The 19,538-nt window shown below is 46.9% G+C and overlaps 1 protein-coding gene across 11 annotated transcripts in view; it reads left to right on the forward strand.

Annotated features, from left to right (window-relative positions):
- The window catches only part of LPIN3 (lipin 3), a 428,785-nt gene that overhangs the window by 123,103 nt on the left and 286,144 nt on the right, over positions 1 to 19,538 (forward strand). For 2 of the 11 annotated variants that reach the window (XM_086932212.1, XM_086932213.1), the window contains exon 1: positions 1,418 to 1,585. The exons of the other annotated variants lie outside the window; for them this stretch is intronic. In XM_086932212.1, coding sequence (XP_086788338.1) covers positions 1,433 to 1,585 — 153 coding nt within the window. In that variant the 5' untranslated portion in view covers positions 1,418 to 1,432. Of the gene's footprint in view, positions 1 to 1,417; positions 1,586 to 19,538 lie in introns of those variants that run through there. 11 annotated transcript variants of the gene reach the window in all.

The raw sequence follows: 19,538 nt of genomic DNA on the forward strand, positions 1-19,538 counted from the left end.
TTCTTCGGGAGTAAATGGTGAGACTTCAATGTCCACGTTTACTAGAAAACTACAGAAGTAACGTGTCCTATTTTTAGTTAAACCCTGTGGCTCTAATGAATAATGCAAGTTTTGCATAGGGCAGAATATGTTTGTAGAGCTTTCAATTGAAAGATGGCCAGCTAAATGGCTGCTATTGTCTTTATTTCCGCAATTATAAATGCTGAGGCAGTCCACCAGGATGGAAATCAGTGTCCTTGAGACTGCACAAAGACATTTGCAATTGACTTGCTTATCTAGTAAGGTACACATCAAAGACTCTGTCAGATGTTGACTGCCATGCAAAGTTTGTTAGTGTGGAGTTGCTCGTTTGTTTTAGGTCTGGTTTTGGTCTGTTCTGACAGGGAAGTTATCTTCTGACCTATTACTATCAGTTCTTTAAAATATAGAGTGGACTTTGGTTCAGCCCAGTGAAGCATCTCTCTTACTTCATGTAACATCTTCTTAGCAGTTTGGTGCATCATTCCGACTGGGTTTTTGATTTCCAAAGCATTAACGACTATTTTGTTTCTCAAACGTTCATATAGTATGCCGAATGCACTCCCTTTTCACATTTTTAGATAATGTAGAAGGGACTCAATATTTTGACTTACGTGGATTTCATTTACACTGCTAAATAAGCACTGGCAAAGTCTATAGCTCTGGCTCCCACTTGCCCAGACAGGCATGCATAAAAACGTTTTGCGCATTAAACCCAGACTTATTGGTTTTGCCAGTGCTTGTTTAGCTCATTGTCTACAAAGCGCTCTTGTTTACGAGCTCCCTCTCTGCTTCTTGACAGGCTGCCATCCACCCCTTCACACAGCAGCTGCTACTTTAACCTTTGTCACAGATCCGTACAAGGGAGTACGGGATAGGAAAGCCATCACTGGCACAGGAATGTCCTATCATGTGGTAGGAGTACAGCCAGTGCCTCTTCCATGGGCCAAGGGATACATTCTGCACTTTTTATTGGGTAGACAGACAGTTGTGTAGGAGAGAAGGGACTGACAGACGACTACGTAGAGGAAAGTTTGGAGTGACATTATTAAAGAGGATTGAGAAGGGGGGGGCTGGAGGTTAGGACAAACTTTGCAAGGATAAACGTAGTAGTAGGTGTGGGTATTTAGGGGAGGGGCGGAAAGGGTAGGAGGCGCGTCTGTCAATGACCAGTTACTTTTTGCTAACACAGGCCTGTTTGAGAACTCCCGGCTCAGCAGGTTGGCTCAGTGTGTGCTCTGCCGCCAGCTGACGGAGTCAGTGAAGCTTCTGGACACAGGGCTTTCATAGCTGGTGCACTGTCGCGGCGCTGCGAGAGGACTGAGCGGCATTTGTGGATTTACATTGCATTTATTTAGTCAGTTCTCCTCTGCTGGAGGGGCCGAGTAGTCGCTGTCAAGAACATGGGTCACGGATGGATAGCTCCGGGATGCAGGCTTCTGTCGGGGAGACCCCTATCGTCGTGCGTGACCGGAAAGAGGTGACCCGCAAGGAGGGCCGTCGCACGACCCGTTTCCGTGGTGATACTAGAGGGTCGAGCAGCGTTCGCCTGTCCCCCTCCTTCTGGGTAAGGCCATTTTCCCCCTTCGTTCCTTGCCAGAGCCTTCCTAATTCCCTCCAGCAATGACGCTTCTCTCCAATGCTCCCCACAGGCGGCAGCGTTAACGTCAACACGTTTCATTAGTACATATTACATTAAACGTTATACAACTTCCACAAGATACGATGGAGCAAAGCACGTGGCTCTCCACACAGCCATGCAATGAGGAGTTAAAGGCTCTGCAATGAGATGTCTTCACAGGTGGTATCGTCCGCCCTCTCCAATTGGGCCTTTCAGGCCCATGCACAAGATCTCTCTGGAGATGACCCCGGTCTGTGGGTTCCAGCAAAGTGTGCTAAACCCCCCCCCCCCTCCCCGCAGTGCCCTGTTGGAGAACTTTTGTGGTGCTTAGTCTGGTAATTGTAATTGCATTTATATAGTGCATACAACTCCTGATGAGGCGTGACACGCCTTTTCGTCGAGTAGCATGCTACTCCGGAACCCATAAAGGATTAGTGGTGAATTAGTATACGGAAATAAAAAAGCGATTTGAGTGGTGGATACTAGTCTGTTAATCGGATTGAGAAGGATAGTGGAGGGATACTTGATCCTCTGAGGTCTGAGTCTCCTGTGCTGTGAAACCGAGGGCGAGACAGACCGCTAAACAAGCCTTCCTGCCAGGGTACTGCTGCCTAAATCAAATGTAAATGTGCGCAATTGGTTAATCTGCAAATGGAAGGTTGAAGCTTCCTGATGACACAAATGTATTCTTTTCGAGTGGTATTGGAAGCTGTGAAGTGTGTGCTTTTAAGACACTTAAATTGTTTCCTGATGAAACAGATTTATTCTTTCTACACAGTATTGTAAGGGAGCTACCTGCTACTTGCTAAGCTAGGAAGTGTGTGCTTTTAAAAGACCGTTATAAAATAATGTTTACATTACGTACAATCTGGGTATTACTAAAATCTATATTTTGAAGCCATTTTGTAGCGTCCTGTACTGTGTGTAATGCAAGTTTAAAATAATGATGTACATATTCACAGTGCATTCTGTCACAGAGTAGGACCTTGTAGCACTAAACATATACAAGTCCGTATTCTCAACTACACCAACCAGGATTCAATTCTGTGTCTTTTTGGTGCAGTGCATTTACTAATAGAGGTTTCATAATGTGCAATAGTGTATTTCCCACTGATTAACATACCTTGCATTCAATTTTCATTTAAGCTCTGCATTAATTTGCATGTAGTACTTGAAAGTCCGAAAAAAAGTTACATAATATTTTGTTTTTTTAAGTCACTCCTTTGACCATGCCCCTATACTCACTAACCCTGCCCCATTGCGCGCAGTATCACATTTCCCATTGTGTTTCTTAAAGCACTTTGATCACTGCTACAAAATGTATCTTAAGTGCTGTGGGATTCAAGTGTTGTCTTTGCTTTTTCTGAGCTCTGGTCTGCAGGTGCTTTAGTATTTTGTCAGTGGAACTTTCCATTGGCAGACCCGCCCACTCAGTAGTATAATCTACAGCTGTGCGCTCCTTTTACGGGGGACCTTATAGGTCACTTGTGGTGTAAGCTTCTCACAGCAGGGTCCCTCAGCACTTTGGTTGCTAAGGGGATGTGAGTACTTCTTGTGACAAGTAAAGTTTTAGTGTAGTGCAACCCAGCAATGTGAATGTCCCCTAGCAGTGTCCTCCTTAGTTCTGACACACAAGGGCAGACTTATCTTCCCAGGTATAATGCCATAGCACTCATTACAGTTTGCTGGCTAGTGTTTTATTTCTGGCCTGTTTGTTATGAGGCATCTATATAGTGTAAACCTAACGAAAGGCAAATGGACGCAGTGTGTATTTACACCAAAAAAGTGTACTTGTATTTGTCCCAGCCATCCAGATGAGGCCACCTACTGTACATTTACATCGGGTGATAAAGATAACAGGTGTATCCGTAATCAACAATCAATCAGAGTTTTGTAAAGCGCACTATTCTCCTGTTAGGATCTCAAGACTCTTGGGGGTGGGGGGGCAGCTCCATTGGGGCCATTCGAAGCGCTAGGTCTTGAGGTCTTTTCTAAATTGGTGCAGTATCGGTCTTTGCCAGAGGTGGAGGGGGAGCTCGTTCCATGTCTTGGTCGTGAGGTAGGAGAAGGACCTTCCACCTGCTCTTTTCCTGTAGAAGAGTAGGACGGTGGCTAGGGAGAGGTCGGCTGAGCGGAGCTTTCTCTTTGGTGCGTGGAAGGAGAAGCAGTTGTTGAGGTATTGCGGTCCATTGTTGTGGAGGCAATTTACTCAAAAGAGGGGATTCTCTACTTATATAATTCTATATGTGCATAAAGTCACAAGTATTAATAACAAAACCAGAGCATAGTAGGGCAACCACAGCAAGAATACGAGTATCAAAAGACTTTTATTTAAATTAGATAAAAAATGCACATAAACATATTTCAATATATCTGTCCAAGCACATCCCATAGGCACATTCACTCAAACCTCAAACAAACCATCTCATATACTCGCGTTCTCTCACGCCTCACCAAATCAGACATTCATTCAAGAACAGTCACAATATACATTGATGTAGACCCCCCCATAGGGCTCCAAGGTAGTACATGAGGCCAACCAAAAAATATAAATGTGCCTCAATATTTGAAAATCAAATCCAATTAAACAAATCCGTGCCAATCAATGACAATCTAGTGATAAATACAGACAAATTTTCCTAAGTAGTTGTTGAATAACACATGGGGGGATTTTAACTATTACCTCAAATTCCAACTAGTGGAATCCAGCGCTGACGCGCGTTTCGGTTTTGAACCCCAATGTGGGCGTTACCTTCTTCAGGGCACAAGAATCACCTAGACAAAGAACATTGGGATGTGCCTTAATGGCAGCAAAATGCTCCCTGGGTTACAAGGGAGGCCGGTCCGAGGAAACAATTGCTACGAGTTGAAATACAGACTTCTGTTATCAGCTCCTGAATGGGGGCCAATACGGTGGAGTGACAGGCGTGGCAGTGCTAATGAGAACTACAGTCATCAGCACTTGTTAAAATAGATACTTCATGAGGGAGAGAGCTGCTGGCTGTAAATTCGGCTGGTTCCCTATGTCCAAAGAAAGATTCCTAGATGGATATGAGTGAGGAACAAGAGGGGCAATAAGTCCCAGCTAATATGTTACGGAGGAAACTGGGGTCTCAAATATACTGCTCCGTGCTAGAGTAATACGAGAAAAACTCGGAGGAGTGGCAGGATGGGCGCTGTCACTCAAAGTAAAGAGCAGCACGTCTCCGCAGTGGGTCAGTGGGAGGCTGGAGCGTGAGGGAACCTGCTCCGCGTTCGGATGGTCCGAAATCAGATCAAAAGGGCGGCATGATGGCCGGGCCAGGAAACCGAATCCACACGTCTTTTCTAAATTGGTGCAGTATCGGGCTTTGCAGGAGGTGGAGGGGGAGTTCATTCCATGTCTTGGCCGCGAGGTAGGAGAAGGACCTTCCACCTGCTCTTTTCCTGTAGAAGAGTGGGACGGTGGCTAGGGAGAGGTCTTCTGAGCAAAGCTTTCTCTTTGGTGTGTGGAAGGAGAGGCGGTTGTTGAGGAATTGAGGTCCAAAGTTGTGGAGGGCCTAGTATGCGTGCTTGAGCAAGTTGAAAGTTATTCTTCTTTCGACGGGAAGCCAGTGGAAGTAGTGGAGGTGTTTGGTGATGTGATTGTACCTTGGGATATCGAGGATTAATCTGGCTGCGGCGTTCTGGATGGTCTGGAGTTTGCAGAGGAGTTTTTTGTTGATTCTGGTGTAGAGGGAGTTGCTGTAGTCCAGTCTGCTGGCGATAATGGCGTGAGTGACTGTTTTTCTGGAGCCTGAGGGTATCCATTTGAATGTTTTGTGTAGTATGCGGACGGTGTTGAAGCATGCGGAGGAGACTGCATTGATCTGACGATTCAAAGTGAGCTATGAGTACAATGTGATGTCAAGGCTACATGCGTGGTCTATCTGTCTGGGTGGGTGGGGTTCGGACGGCGGGGGCCACCAGGTGTCCTCCCCTGCAGAGAGGGGTGGAGCCGATGATAAAGACTTACGATTTCTCTGAGTTGAGTTTCAGGCAGTTGCTCTTCATCCAGGTTGCAACAGCTTTCATCACCTCTTGGAAGTTGTGCCTGGTGATGTTGGGTTCCTTGGTGAGGGAGAGGATAAGTTTAGTATCATCGGCATAGGAGTCGATGTTGAGCCCATGGTATCTGATGATGGTTGCGGGGGGAACCATGTAGACATTGAAGAGGGTGGAGCTGAGGGACGATCCTAGGGGTACTCCGCATCTGGTCTCTGTTGGTTCCAAGAGGAAGGGCGTGAGTCTTATTCTCCTCTGTGTTATGCCGGTGAGGAATGGTTGTATCCAGTCTAGGGCCTTTCCTTGGATGCTGCTGTCGTGGAGTTTGGGTGCTAGTGTGTGGTGGGAGACAGTGTCGAAGGCTGTTGATAGGTCCAGGAAGATGAGGGCTACCGTTTGGCCTTGGTCGAGGAGAGCGCAGATGTCATCTGTGGCGACAAGGAGGGCGGTCTCGGTGCTGTGGTTGCTGCGGAAATCCGATTGGGAGGTGTCTAGGATGTTGTTGGTTTCGATGAAGTGTGCTAGCTGGGTGTTGACAGCCTTTTTGGTAACCTTGGCTGTGAAAGGAAGCAGCGGGATGGGCCTGAAAGTCTTGAGGTCTGCCGGGTCTGCGGAGGCTTTCTTCAGGAGGGTGTTGACCTCGGTGTGCTTCCAGTTGTCGAATGTGGCGGCCTCGAGGGAGCAGTTGATCGTCCGGCGTAGTTTGCCTGTGATGGCTGTGGTGGCTTTGTGGAAGATGTGTGGCAGGCAAGTGTCTGAAGGCGCTCTTTAGTGGATGCTCTTCATGGTCTTTAGGCTGTCTTCCGTCATGAATAGGGCCCACGTAAGTAAGTAGGGTCTGTTGGGTGGTGTCAGTGGGGACCGCTGTTGGGTTTGGCAAATCCCTGTATGATGGTTAAGAGTTCCTTAGTGTTATGGGCGTTAGAGAGGATTCTCTCTAGGAGGAAATTCTTCTTTGTGGATTTGATGAGTTGGTGGTGTGCCATGGTGGCTGTTTTTGTAGGCAGTGCGTGTTTCTGGAGTTTTGTTGTTTCTCCATGTCTTTTCCAGTCGTCAGCAGGAGCGCTTGGATTTTTGGAGTGCTGTGCTTAACCAGTTGCATTCTTGTTGTGTCGTCTTGTGGTCTTCTGGAGGGGGGCGAGTGTGTTGGTACAGTTGGCGATCCATCGGTGGAGGTTGCTTGCCCCGGTGTTGGTGTCTGTCATAGTAGGGGGTGGAGTGTAGGTGAGGGCAGAGGTGAGGTGTTCTTCAGATACTTTGTTCCAGATTCTGCATGAGGGGCAGTGCGCATGCTTGTGTGCGGTGGGTTCTCTAAAAGAAATGGATCCAGTGGTGGTCAGTCCAGAGCTGTTCTGTGGTGTGGCTGAAGAAGATGCTGTTTCCTCCTGTGAAGACTGGGTTGGGTGTGTGTCCTCCTGTGTGGATGGGGGTGGAGTAAAGTTGCTTCAGTCCTATGTTGATGCAGTTCTCTAGGAGGGCGGTGTGAGGGTTGTGGTGGTTATCCAGGTGGAAGTTAGGTCTCCCGAGTAGTATGTAATCTGTGGGGGTGAGGGAGTGGGGTGCGATGAGGTCGGCAATGGCGTTGGTGAATGGGGTGCAGGGGCCGGGCAGTCAGTAGATGAGGGTACAACACAGCATTGTTCTGGATCTGAAAGTGGATGTTCTCCATGGGGGGCGAGGCGTCATCCAAGTCGGTGGTTGTCGTGCGGACATGAGCAGAAGCCATGCAGCCTTTGGAAAGGGAAGATTTGGCCTACTCCTGATGTGGGAGAGGGCACTTTTGCGCTGGGATTCATACCGCAATTGTTCATACCCTAAACATCTGCTAAAGGAAGACCAGCTGCAGGTTTTAAGGATTAACCCTACTTGTTATCGTTTTATACCACATTCCTTTTTGTATGTGCATATTGTTTGTTGGCTGTGTGTACGGATAGGTGAAATCCTCTGTTAACATTGTCATGTTAACCCTTTCTGGGCAGGTAGCACTGTACACATTTGCATGGTGTTGGATGTTAGTCACATAAAGAGATGGGCAATTTAACAAGATTCTCAAACGAGTCAGCAGTTTTTTTGTTTATATCGAGTGAGGTTATGCACGTTTACTGTTGAACTCCCATTCAAGCACAGTATTATGGAATCTTATTCATCTTTAGCTATTTTTACTAAGAGAATTAATCATATTCATGCAAAGTCTTAACACATTTGTGGGTTAGTTTGCGTTATGTTGTGTTCTAGATATTTGTATTGCGCACAGCTACTCAATGAGTGTCCCGACACGTGCCCAGTGGGATGAGAACAGGAAAAGGGAGATAGGCTAATTAAAAAGGAAGGTCTTCAGTCTCTTCCTAAAGATCTTTGGGTCTTGAAGTCCAGTGGAAGTTGGTTCCAGGCCACCGTCGCCATATATGAAAGGGAGCTGCCACCTACCCTTTTCCGGTGGAACCTTGGTGTTCAGGCCATAAGCAATGTAGAAGAGCGGAGCTGCCTGGAAGGGGCATAGAACCAAAATCGCTTTTTCAAGTACACCATGCCGACCAAGCCTATGGAGGGCAGCATGTGCCATTACCAGGGACTTAAATTTCACCCTCTCTTTCAACGGCAACCAGTGCAGGTGTTGCCTGATGCTGACCCTCTTAGGGAGGTTGAGAAGAGTTCTAGCCACAGCATTTCGAACTACCTGAAGCGTGTTCCATAAATCGCTGGGCAGACCAACGTACAATGCATTGACTTAGTCAATGCGTACAGTAATCAGTGCTCGGGTAACTGTTTCCCTTGCGTAAAATGCGAGTAGTGGAAGACATTTTTTCAATGCTTTCAAGATACCAAAGCACATTCCAGTCAGCTTGTTAATCTGAGGGCCAAAGCTCAGCTTTTCATCAAAACAAATACGTAAGTTCTTTGTGGGTTGACCCCTTGGTAGAGGCAAAGGGGACTCATCCGGCCAAAAAGTGTGCCCAAACTGAGGAAGAAAGTTTTATCCTCACTACATTTCCGCTGAGCCGAAGTAAGCCAGTGAAAAACTGCTGCCAGGCATGTTTTAACATGGGAGGTGGAAGACTTATTCCATGTGAAGAGGAGCTGAGTGTCATCGGCATGCGCGATGACTTTACCACCTAAATCCTCTGCCATCTGAATGAGGGGAGACACATAGATGTTAAACAGAGGGCTCAATACTGAACCTTGCGGAAAACGGGTCATCAGATTCTGGGGGTGGCTGTAAATGGAGGAATCCAGATTTGCTGAGTTCTTCCCTCAAGGAAGGATTTCAGCCACTTCCATGCAGACCCTATTATGCCAGTTTCCTTAAGACGGCACAGGAGCAGGGCGTGCAACACTGTATCAAATGCTGCCGACAAATCCAGGAGGACCAGGGCCGCCCTGCCACCCACATCAAAAGTTTCACAGATGGCATCGGAAACCTCCACCAATGCCAGGGTCGGACCGTCCGTAGCGGGCACCGGAAAATCCCCCGGTGTGCCGCACGGGTGGGGTCCGGTTTTGGGCCACTGTGGGCTGTTTTTGTTACAGGGCTGTTTTTGCAGCATAACTGCAAAAGCGTCCCTGTAACAAAATCGGCAAAAACCGGCCCTAGCAAAGTGCTCGGCGGCAACCCCAACCTCCCGCTGGGGGGGGTCGACCGAGCACTTTGCCAGGGCCGGTTTTGTTTCCCAGTCCGGCCCGGACCACTGCAGATTCCATGCTGTAAGAAGCTTTGAAACCTTATTCAGCCGAGTGAAGAAAACCATGTTGTTCCACAAAATACCACAGCTGTTTATTGACCAGTTTTTCACAAACCTTAGCCACAGCTGGGAGAAGTGAAATAGGGCAATAGCTGGAGGGAAGATTGGGGTAAAATGTAGTTTTTTTTTAAGTAAAAGGACTGTGACTGATGTTAAAGATAGGTTAATCAGTGTGTTCATCCCAGGATTCATCCCCTCAGACACCGGCCAGCAGTTTAGCTGGACATGGATCAGAAGGCGAGCCAGGTTTAACGGTGTTGGGAACTGCAAGTGAGTCCACACCGGTATAGGTTCAAGGCTGTGGGTTCGGCAGAGGTGGAGGAAGACGACAGCCAAGAGGGGACCGTAGCCACATGGTGGCTAACCCCTTTGCCGAAGTTAGTTTGAAGAGCTCAGACCTTATTAATGAAGAAACTAGAAAGTTCCTTCCACCAAGGAAGCAAAGGGGTGTGGATGCTGGTCTCTGCTTTAGTGGAAAGGAAACTTTGAACAATGTGGAAAATGTATTTGGCATTCTTGCCTGATTGAGCTATTCTCTCCGCATAGGAGGGGCTTTTAGCTTGCGCAATGGTGGCATAGTAAATCTTTTGTGACTTTTTGAGAATTGTTCTATCCGTGGGGCAATAATCCTGTCTCCATTTGCGTTCCAACCTTTTACATTGCTGTTTCTGCACTCTTAGAGAGTTAGGAACTCCCTCTCTAAGCCATGGTTCTCTAAGGCGCCTGAGCCGGATCTCAGGAGTGAGGCGCTCCATCGCCTTATCTATCGAATCAGTGAAATTCCCTTGGGCTTCAATCCATATGCTGATAACCATTGTAGTAGGTTTTCATTAAGCACAGCGCTATGATTACTTGATTAACCATGAAAGGTATAGATAGTAGGTTATATCTTGTCTCTAACAATTTCAATGCTGGGGTATATTATGCAATAGTAATAACATAGTCCTGATTTAATTTCACTTTTTTGGTTCTGATTTAGACTGTCATCATCAACTTCACGGGGTAGTAAGTGCCTTTGGGGATATCTGTCACCTCAGTGTATTTGAGATATTAGTCTGATGGCTTTGGATAATGAGGTAGGAAAGAGCCAAGATCTCACCATTCTCCTCGGTTCTTAATGTTTCTCTGTGGCTCATATCTTTTCCAGAAGTGAATTATTTTATCAGGCTGCTTGGGCTGAGAAGAAATAACTAAAATGTTTTATTTCCCCTAGATTGTGGCCGGATAAGGTGGGGTGCTGTTCTGAGTGTAGTGTTCTTTGTGAGAGTATCCCTTTAGTGTCGTTAACAGGAAAACTGGCCAATTTCATTTGACTGTTTTATATGCTATGGAGAGAATTTTTAAATAACGATATTTGGTGGCTGGAAGCCAGTGGCGAGCCTTCATTACAGGAGATGTGATTTTCGAGGGCCTGTATGCAGGAGTTGTGTTGGCAGTGTATTCAACATTTTTTTTTTACCTCCTTCACCACGCTCAGTACTGGTTACCCACCTTAAATCTCCATGGTCTAGGCCTTTTATCTTTTATGGAGAGTCATAAGGTTGTCTAGCTGGGGAAGATTGTTACGACTCTTATGGATGTATTCCATTTGTATTCAAAATCCAAGTCGGTTGTAATCATAGGACAGTGGGAAAAGCTGTTGCTTCACTTTGGCACAGCCTTGTTCTTCATATTCGCTCCCCCGTAATATTCTCCCCCCCTTTCATGTGGTCAAAAGTGCTCATATCCTGGATCTTCTTACACAAGTAGTGTTTGTGTCAGTTTTTAAAGTATACATGATGGAATCCAACCCCTCTGCTTTAGCGGTGGGTGCCGTAGATAGCCATTTGTTGCAAATTTCTCTTCTCACCAGCAATATTAGTTAAAACAACAACTTGGACTTATCCTTGCACAGTTTCACAGACCCGGGAGTATGCCCAAAAATAATACATTTACAGCTTACATTAACGGTTACTCTAAGTATATCACTCAAGGTCTTGCCCACATCGTCCCAGTATTGTTGGATTCCCGGCAGTCCTTCAATATGTGAATGCCATCTGCTGTTCTTAGTCCACAATTTGAGCAGGATGGCGCATATATTTTCAATTTTATATTCTTTTTTGGGGTCCAGTACACTCTGTGAAGGGTGAAAAAAAACTGGTCCTTCTCAGGCAATTTTAACCGTGCTGTTAAGTGTATACCTTGATACTTGCCATACGCGTTATTCGTCAGTCTAGGCAAGTGTCCCCCCTCCTCCCCCATAACGCCCCAGGTAAGTTGAAATCTCCATCCTTGTTCTTTACTCTACTTTGTTCGGTTTTTACAATAGAAAACCATAAAAGTTTAAAATCAAATCAAACAACAATACAAATCCACCAGCATACAAAGAGCTAAACAATACGACCATTTCAGACTGATAGTTCTGGAGTTTTAAGGAAGGGCCCCACCATCACTGTTAATCGCAGCTGAACCTGAGCCTGATGGTGGCCCTTAAAAAGCTAAGCGTATACAGTAGCTTAAAATAAGTTGTAACAAGATAAAAGCAGGTCTGACTTTCCTAAAATGTGCTTTTTTTACGAACTGGAATAATGAAGGAGTTTCTAGCAACCTCCTAAAAGCTACAAAACATAAAAAAGTGCATCATATCCTGTGAAGACTTGCCGTCGCAGCCACAGGGTGTGAAACGCTGGGCTCTGTGGACACCGCGTGGTTGTGCCAGAAGGTAGTGAAAAAGTTCGAACTGAAATCTGGTTAATAAAAAAAATGATCCATAATATCCTGTATCAGCCAGTACCATAGTGACACCGATTTCCTCCACAGGCGTGATTCCGCCAAATGTTGTTCCAATTCATTAGTATTGTCATCCTTTACCCCCAATGTCCGTGAACAACTACTCAATTGAAGGTACTTGAATCTAGAAATGGACCCCCCTGTCATTTTCTGTAAGTCATCCTAGGCACAATGTTTTCCCTCCTGCAGCACTGGCCCCATTCAAGCATACCCATCTCCCTGAGCGTAGTTGCTAGTATATCCTCCAGATATGCTAGAATGCCCGGTGAGTCCCAGACTGGAGTATATCTACTATAATATGGAAGCTTTGTTGCTCCCCTTATCTGTGCCCAGACAAAGGGCATCTCCTGCAGGACCTTTAGCCTCACCTTTTTGTAAAATTTCATGTTCCCAAATGTATACTGGAACTTGGAATCTCCGCCTTTCACCTCCTTCAACATTGCCTTGAGCATGGAACTAACTCCCAAACTCTCCGAGTTTGACAGTAGACACCTGCTATTTTTTTAACCTAAAATCTCATGTATAATAAAGATGGAAATCCAGAAAAGAGATACCTCCCTTATCTTGTCTTTTGCGCAGTTTCTTCCAGGATTTCCTTTCTCCTTTTGATGCCCAGATAAATAAGTTGACTTCCCTTTGCATCTTCTCTAGCCATTCTTTCTTAACATATAGGGTGATGGCATTACAAACAAAAGGGAATCTTTTCCAGGATAGTCAGAATCAGATAAGCTTTATTCGGTTTTAGTTTAAAAATCATAAAAGCATCAACAATACATGAAAAAAACCATAACCATTCATAGACATCATAAAAGATCATTACAAAGTTAATAAAACAAGATTAAATAAGTGTAGCGAATCAGCTAATCAATATGCAAGGGTTTCATGCTCAGTGAAGCAACTCTAAAACAATATACTTATCAGTTACATCCTACCCTGTCAGTTTAGCTCAAACTTATGGGTGACCTCTGAGTAGTGGGGTCTTAAAAATACAATTTTTGGACAAAAGTTCAAAACCTTTACAGGCTAGGAAATTGGTTCTATGTAATCTGTGGAGAACTCGGGTAGAAATCGTACAAATCCCATATGCGAATAGTGCCATGTCTTGCTTTGGGGGGGACAAAATCGTAAATAGGGGACGACATTCCTGTTTTTGAATTTAATTAGTACCAAATCCCCAGCGATGTCTTTGGGCAGCGTGCCTAACCATCCCACCCTCCTGACACTCAAGATACCACCATCTAACTCAGGTGGCAAGGGTCTATTGTTTTGTAGCCAGAAAATGACCTTATTTAGCAGGTCCTGCTGGGATTCATGTGTTCCCTGGGTGAGGGCAGGGACCCCAGAGAGGACAGACACATATGGGGCGGCTTCAGGAGGTAGGTTGATACGTGGCATTCTTACCATAGCGGGTCTAGCTACTTTATGAGTTTTTGACACTGGTTTTAAGATTACTTTGTGGCCTGTTGGGGTAGGTATACAGGGAGGCTGTATTTGAGTTACATCATGACAAAGACCAGACTTATGTTTTTCGGGGGCGATGGGGGGGTTAGGGCAGACGGATGTAGCCATTGTGTTTGTTGGAGTAGGATGCTTTCTGATTACTTCCTCGATGCTAGTCAGCCTTTCCCCCAAATCGTTGATTTTTTTAACCAAAGGTGAGATGACAGCTAACAACAGTTGCTCAATTTGGGCCAATAAAGTCAATTGGGGAGACAAGACAGGGTCATCTAATTTGTCCACAGCCGGGTCCTCCATTAATGCTGTTGGGTTAGGGGGAGATAATATTGCGCCGGTACACAAATTTTGTGTACTTACATAGTTCCCATTGTCAATTTCGCTGTCGTGCTTCCCTCTAATGTTGGGTCCCGGGGGCGAAGTGTTTACTTGGCTATGGTCTCTATTTACTGGAGGAGCAAGGGCCCGTGGGGAGCCATTTAAGGTAACACAATAAGTACCCACAGTGGGGGAGGTTATTAAATCAGGGACGTACTTTGTGCCACACAGGGCATTGAGTTCTTCCCAAATGGACATAATGTTTTATGGTGGTAATGATTTTGCCAAGCAGTCGATAGAAAAGGAGCATCACATTACCTCTTCCAGTGGTAGAAACAAATGAGGTGGCCCGTCCCGGCCTCCTTGTGCCTCTGAGGGCCTCAGAGGGCCCGCCCTTTGCCCGGGCTTAGCCCCGGGCGCCGACCCGCGTGCGATCCCGTGACGCGGGGGGCTTGCGCTGTCCTTAAGCGCACCTCCGGGGGCGGGACAGGAAACACGCCTTCCTAGGCGCTAGTGGTGCTGGGGGATGTAGTCCCCGATCTGCCGCCTCGCCGTGATTGTTGCGCAGCAGGGAGCCTGGTGGGTGTTGCAGCAGGGCAGCGCTGAGGCTGCGGTGGTCAGGAGCCCAGATGAATGATTCCTCCCAGGTCAGTGTCGGCCCAAAGTCCCCCGCTCCCCCGGGGCTCGCGCTGTCCTTAAGCGCACCTCCGGGGGCGGGACAGGAAACACGCCTTCCTAGGCGCTAGTGGTGCTGGGGGATGTAGTCCCCGATCTGCCGCCTCGCCGTGATTGTTGCGCAGCAGGGAGCCTGGTGGGTGTTGCAGCAGGGCAGCGCTGAGGCTCCGGTGGTCCGGAGCCCAGATGAATGATTCCTCCCAGGTCAGTGTTGGCCCAAAGTCCCCAGGATAGTCATTTTTATAAAATACAACCTTCCAAATATTGTTACCGGTAGGTGTGACTAGCTCATTAGTAATTTGCATGTTTCTGCCAACACCCTAATAAAGTTTGATTCTGCAATCTTATCCACATCTTGATTGAGTTTATTTTGATTCCAAGACATTTCAAGTCCTTTTTCATTGGGCAATTTTTCTCCCTCCCTGTTCAAAACCATTATCTCTGCCTTTAGAGGGTTAGCCGCACAGCCTGATATTTCGCCAAAGTCCATTTTCTGCTCCATAACCTGCAGCGTAGATCGTAGGTTTGATTAATAAATCATCGGCATGAAAGGATACTTTTTTCCCCAAGTTTCATATCTCAAGGAAGATATTTCACTCTCTTTTTCTAATCCTGCATGCCAAAGATTCTATCTACAAATTTTATAACGAGGATAATGGGCAGCCCTTGTTATTTTAAATCCTGAGGTTAAACTGCCATTCAGAAGGATTCTGGCCAAGGGATTTTTATAAAGCAGTGGGATCGCCCTTCGAAACTTGGTCCCCAAATCGTAATGTTTTAAAACTATGTTCATGTATAACCAATTGACCCTATCAAATGCTTTGGTAGCGTCTAGGGTTAGGACAACAAGTGGGACTTTGCCAATTGTGACCTAATCTGTGGTGCCTATCAGTTCATTTGCTAGTTCATGTAAATGGCTTCCACTGAAAGCCTTTTTGATTTGTCATGAACTAACTCCCCATCTACCCTGCTCATCCTTTTGGCTAAAATGCTTGCAAAGATTTTATAATCGCTAATTAAAAGTGAAATGGGCCTATAGCACTTGCAGGAGGTGGGGCTTCATAGAGTTTCAAAATTAGTGACTGTTAGAACTGGGATCACCAATTCCGACACGGTAGCTTGGCGCGAGGCAGGAAAGCACCCAAACGCAATGTGTAAAGCAGTGGTGCTGCACACACTGACACTGAGACAGTAACTCACACGCAATAGAATGAACCACACCAGATTGTTGTTTAACCCAAGTCTCTTTATCTACTTTTAGTTCAGGTAGGTATCACTTCGTAGATACTAGGCAGATGGAGTAACCACCTCTTAAACATCGATCTCATAAAAATAACACTTTTGATATTCAGGGACATCATAGGCAACATTTCTTATGCAACATTAATACCGGTAACCTCCCCCATTTACTTCAGCAATAAGGCAACACTTTGGGGCCATGAATACAGCATCAGCAATGTGTATATAGTATCAGTAACGGTGATGTAACATTAGTATCATTAATACAATTTCAATAAGATTTCGGGTGCACACATTCAATAGGGGCCACACCTTGGCTGCAGGTATTTAACCTGAGGGACATTTCCTAGATAGGTGGATGGTTCAAATGACGCTTCTCAGGCACCAGGATAGCCCTATTAACACATATGCATCCCCTATAGCATCTATTGCATACTCTTAGTCAGGTGGGCTAAGGCAGTTCAGGGTCGAAGTTAGGCCCAGCCACTAGCCGTTCCATCCGGGGCACACAACAGGCCTGGCCAGAAAGGGGTTAACATGCCGTTGCTGCTCATTCTTACGTGGCTCCTCGGCAGCCCCACTATCAGTGTCTAAAACTGCCTCCGGGGCGGCGTCTACTGGTAGGCCCGCGCTGCCTCGGCAGTCCTCCCCGGGCTACCTCTGTCCTGGCCGGGGGAGGTTGGGGGTTCCCGCTCTCCTTGGAGCCCCCTTGCTGGCGTTTTGGCTCGGCCTTCCGGGTCTCGACGCGGCCCGGGAGCCAATGAGGGCGCGGCTCTAGGGGGGCGCGGCAGCCTCGACCAATGGCAGCGCGGCTCACCGGAGGGGCGCGGCATATGACGTCGCTGGTGCCTGAATTGCCCCGCAACGCTCCTCGGCTGCTCCAAAAGCCTGGCGCTGCCTCCTCGGCACCCGCCCGGCCCTCCCTTCACATTGGGGGCTGCAGCAGCAATATCTGACTCAGCGCTTCTTCTCCAGCAGCGCAGGGGGCCGCGTCGGTGATTTGTGAGCACACAGCCTTTAAGACTTCCACAGCGCAGGGGGCAGCGGCGTGATTTGTGAGCCCAACCGCCTATACTCCGGCAGTGGTTCCCCCAAGTCCAGTGGTGCCCCAACTGTCTAGTCAGGTTTCCCTCCTTTCCTCTTATACCCCTAGGTCAGGTGACCCTCCTGTAAAGGCGGCAAAGCATAACTCCTCCCTGGGCTGGAAGGTTCCAGGAGCTTCTATATGTCTCTCTATAGGACAAAAAGGCGGGGACCGCTGAGATACAGTTTCAGTATGTCCCAGCCTGCTCCTAACTACTGGTGCGTGTATGTTCAATGGGCACTCCGCAGGGGCTTGTGGCAGCCATGTTATTAGGAGAGAGCATCTTCACCTCAGCACTGTTTGGTAGTGGTAAGGCGCCCAGAGGCCTAGGTCCAACAAAAAGATGGCGGCAAAAATGAGGCGCAAAGGGAAAAAAATGCGGTGTAAGACCACCCTAGGGCTGACGGGTCTAACAGTGACCGTGGCCTCCCCCAATAAATGTGGTAAGGGAATCCCTTCTTCTAGAATCCCCGCAAACAGTTGAGTCATAAAAGGTATGATTGAATCTCCCAAAACCTTATAAAATGTGTTAGGAAGACCATCCAGGCCTGAACTTTTCCCTCCCGTGCACGTGGCTGCTACCTGCCAAACTTCATTCTGCATTATTATCTGATCTACACTCTCCTTCTTAACTTCTGAGAGTTTAACTGGTGAATTTCCCTCTAACCATCTGTTGACCATCTGTGATAGCTTAACCCATTGTATAAAAGTCCCCGAAAAATTTGAGGAATGCCTTTTTGACAACCTGCCTGCTTAAGTATAACCCTGTTTCTTCACATCTAATGTCTCTAGTCACATTCATGGCTGTCTGCCTTAGAGACCTTAACTTGGCTACAATAGCATTAATAGCCCAGGCGGCGGAACCTGTAAACACACGAGGCACATACCATTCAATATTTCTGTTTAACTCCGATGCGAAGTTCTCTCCAAAGTGCTGGCAAACTGCCTGAAGGGAGTGATCCTGGACCTGGTACAGCTGGACCAAACTAGATTCATGCCCCATATGTCTACTAGGCTCCACCAGCTGCATAACAACATTGCAGCTGCTAGGAGGATGGAGTTTCCACTGGCGGTGATGTCGTTGGACGCAAACATAGCATTTGACTCAGTGGAGTGGACCTTCCTTCTAGAAATTATGAAATATGGGCTTTGGACTCAAATTTCTAAGATGGGATCCTCTATAAGTCTCTGAAGGCTCGTGCTAAAGTGAACAGTATCCTTTCCCTGGAGTTCCCCTTCGCCCAAGTCACCAGGCAGGCTGTTCCCTGTCACCTATGCTGTTCAACCTGGCGATAGAGGCTCTGGCGGAGTGGGTTAGGGTAGATGCCCAAATGTGAGGCTGACAGTGGGAGGGGGGACACTTGGGAGGAGAGGATACATCTATGTGGATGATGTCCTTTTATATTTTCCAGAGCCAGAATTGCCCCTGTCCTGAGTGGCAAATTATTTTGCAATCTATGGCCAATACTCTGGATTGGGTGTTAACTTGGGGACCTCTGGTCTCTGGATCTCAAACAAGCATACACATTATTAGGCAAATTAGCCCCACTCAGACACAGATTAGAGATGGTTGTAAAACACTGAAAGGCACTGCCACTGTCCTTGATGGGAAGAACAGCACTCTTCAAGATGATTGCCCTTCCCAAACTGATGTATATATTGCAAAATAATCTGCATGTTATACCGGAAGTGTTCTTTCTCAAAATAAACCGGCATGTGAGATCCCTACTCTGGCTGAATGGTGCACTGCATATAGCACTCCGCACCCTCCAAAGGTCCATGTACGACTTCAGAATAGCACTGCTGAATATTTGCCAGTATTACGCAGTCACCCAGGTCAGTATTGTAAATGAGTTGGCCTATGCTACATTAGAGGACCTGGCTTACCGGCATAATTGTGATGTAGTGGGCGCCAAAGTCTACTTTCATGTACTATATGGCAGGAAGATGAGCCCGAATTCCCCGTTGGCGAACCAAACCGTGCATTCAGGTTACCACACCCCGCAGAGGGAAATGGGGTGGGAGAAAAGATTGAAGCTGAGAACTCCCCTATGGCTAGGTACAATTTAGGGCACAGTTACAACCCTGCAGGGGTTTAGAAAATGGGACCTTATTGGCCTCTCAACTCCAGAGGACATTGGGCGCTAATGGTATAGTCCAGTTTGATTACCTCAGGGAAAAATATGACATGGCACCCACACATCTTTAAATAGCTACAGCTGTGACATGGACTGCAGGAGAAATTTGCCCAGGACAAGAAGACTAAAGAATCCCCCCTAGAGGCGGCAACTAGGTGGCAAATGACAGTCAAGACAATCTCCCTTACTTACTGGTCGCTCATGAACAATATGCAGGGAGAATTAACACACTTAAAGGGAAAATGGCAGGCCGGCATAGGGGGAACTGGAGGACGACTACCAGTGGTAGGCACAGCAATCCCACAGGGAAGTGGCTATAAACACGCGGTTTCGTCTGATTCAACTGAAGGTGCTACCCAGATTATATTACACCGGGGTACTCTTGCTTAAAATGTCTGCAGCCTGCATGTCTACGTGCTTGCGGCCAACTAGGTTCCTTTCTTCACACACTGTTGAGT

The sequence above is a fragment of the Lissotriton vulgaris genome, chromosome 7 (genome assembly GCF_964263255.1).
Source record: "Lissotriton vulgaris chromosome 7, aLisVul1.2, whole genome shotgun sequence".
Lineage (NCBI taxonomy): Eukaryota > Metazoa > Chordata > Amphibia > Caudata > Salamandridae > Lissotriton > Lissotriton vulgaris.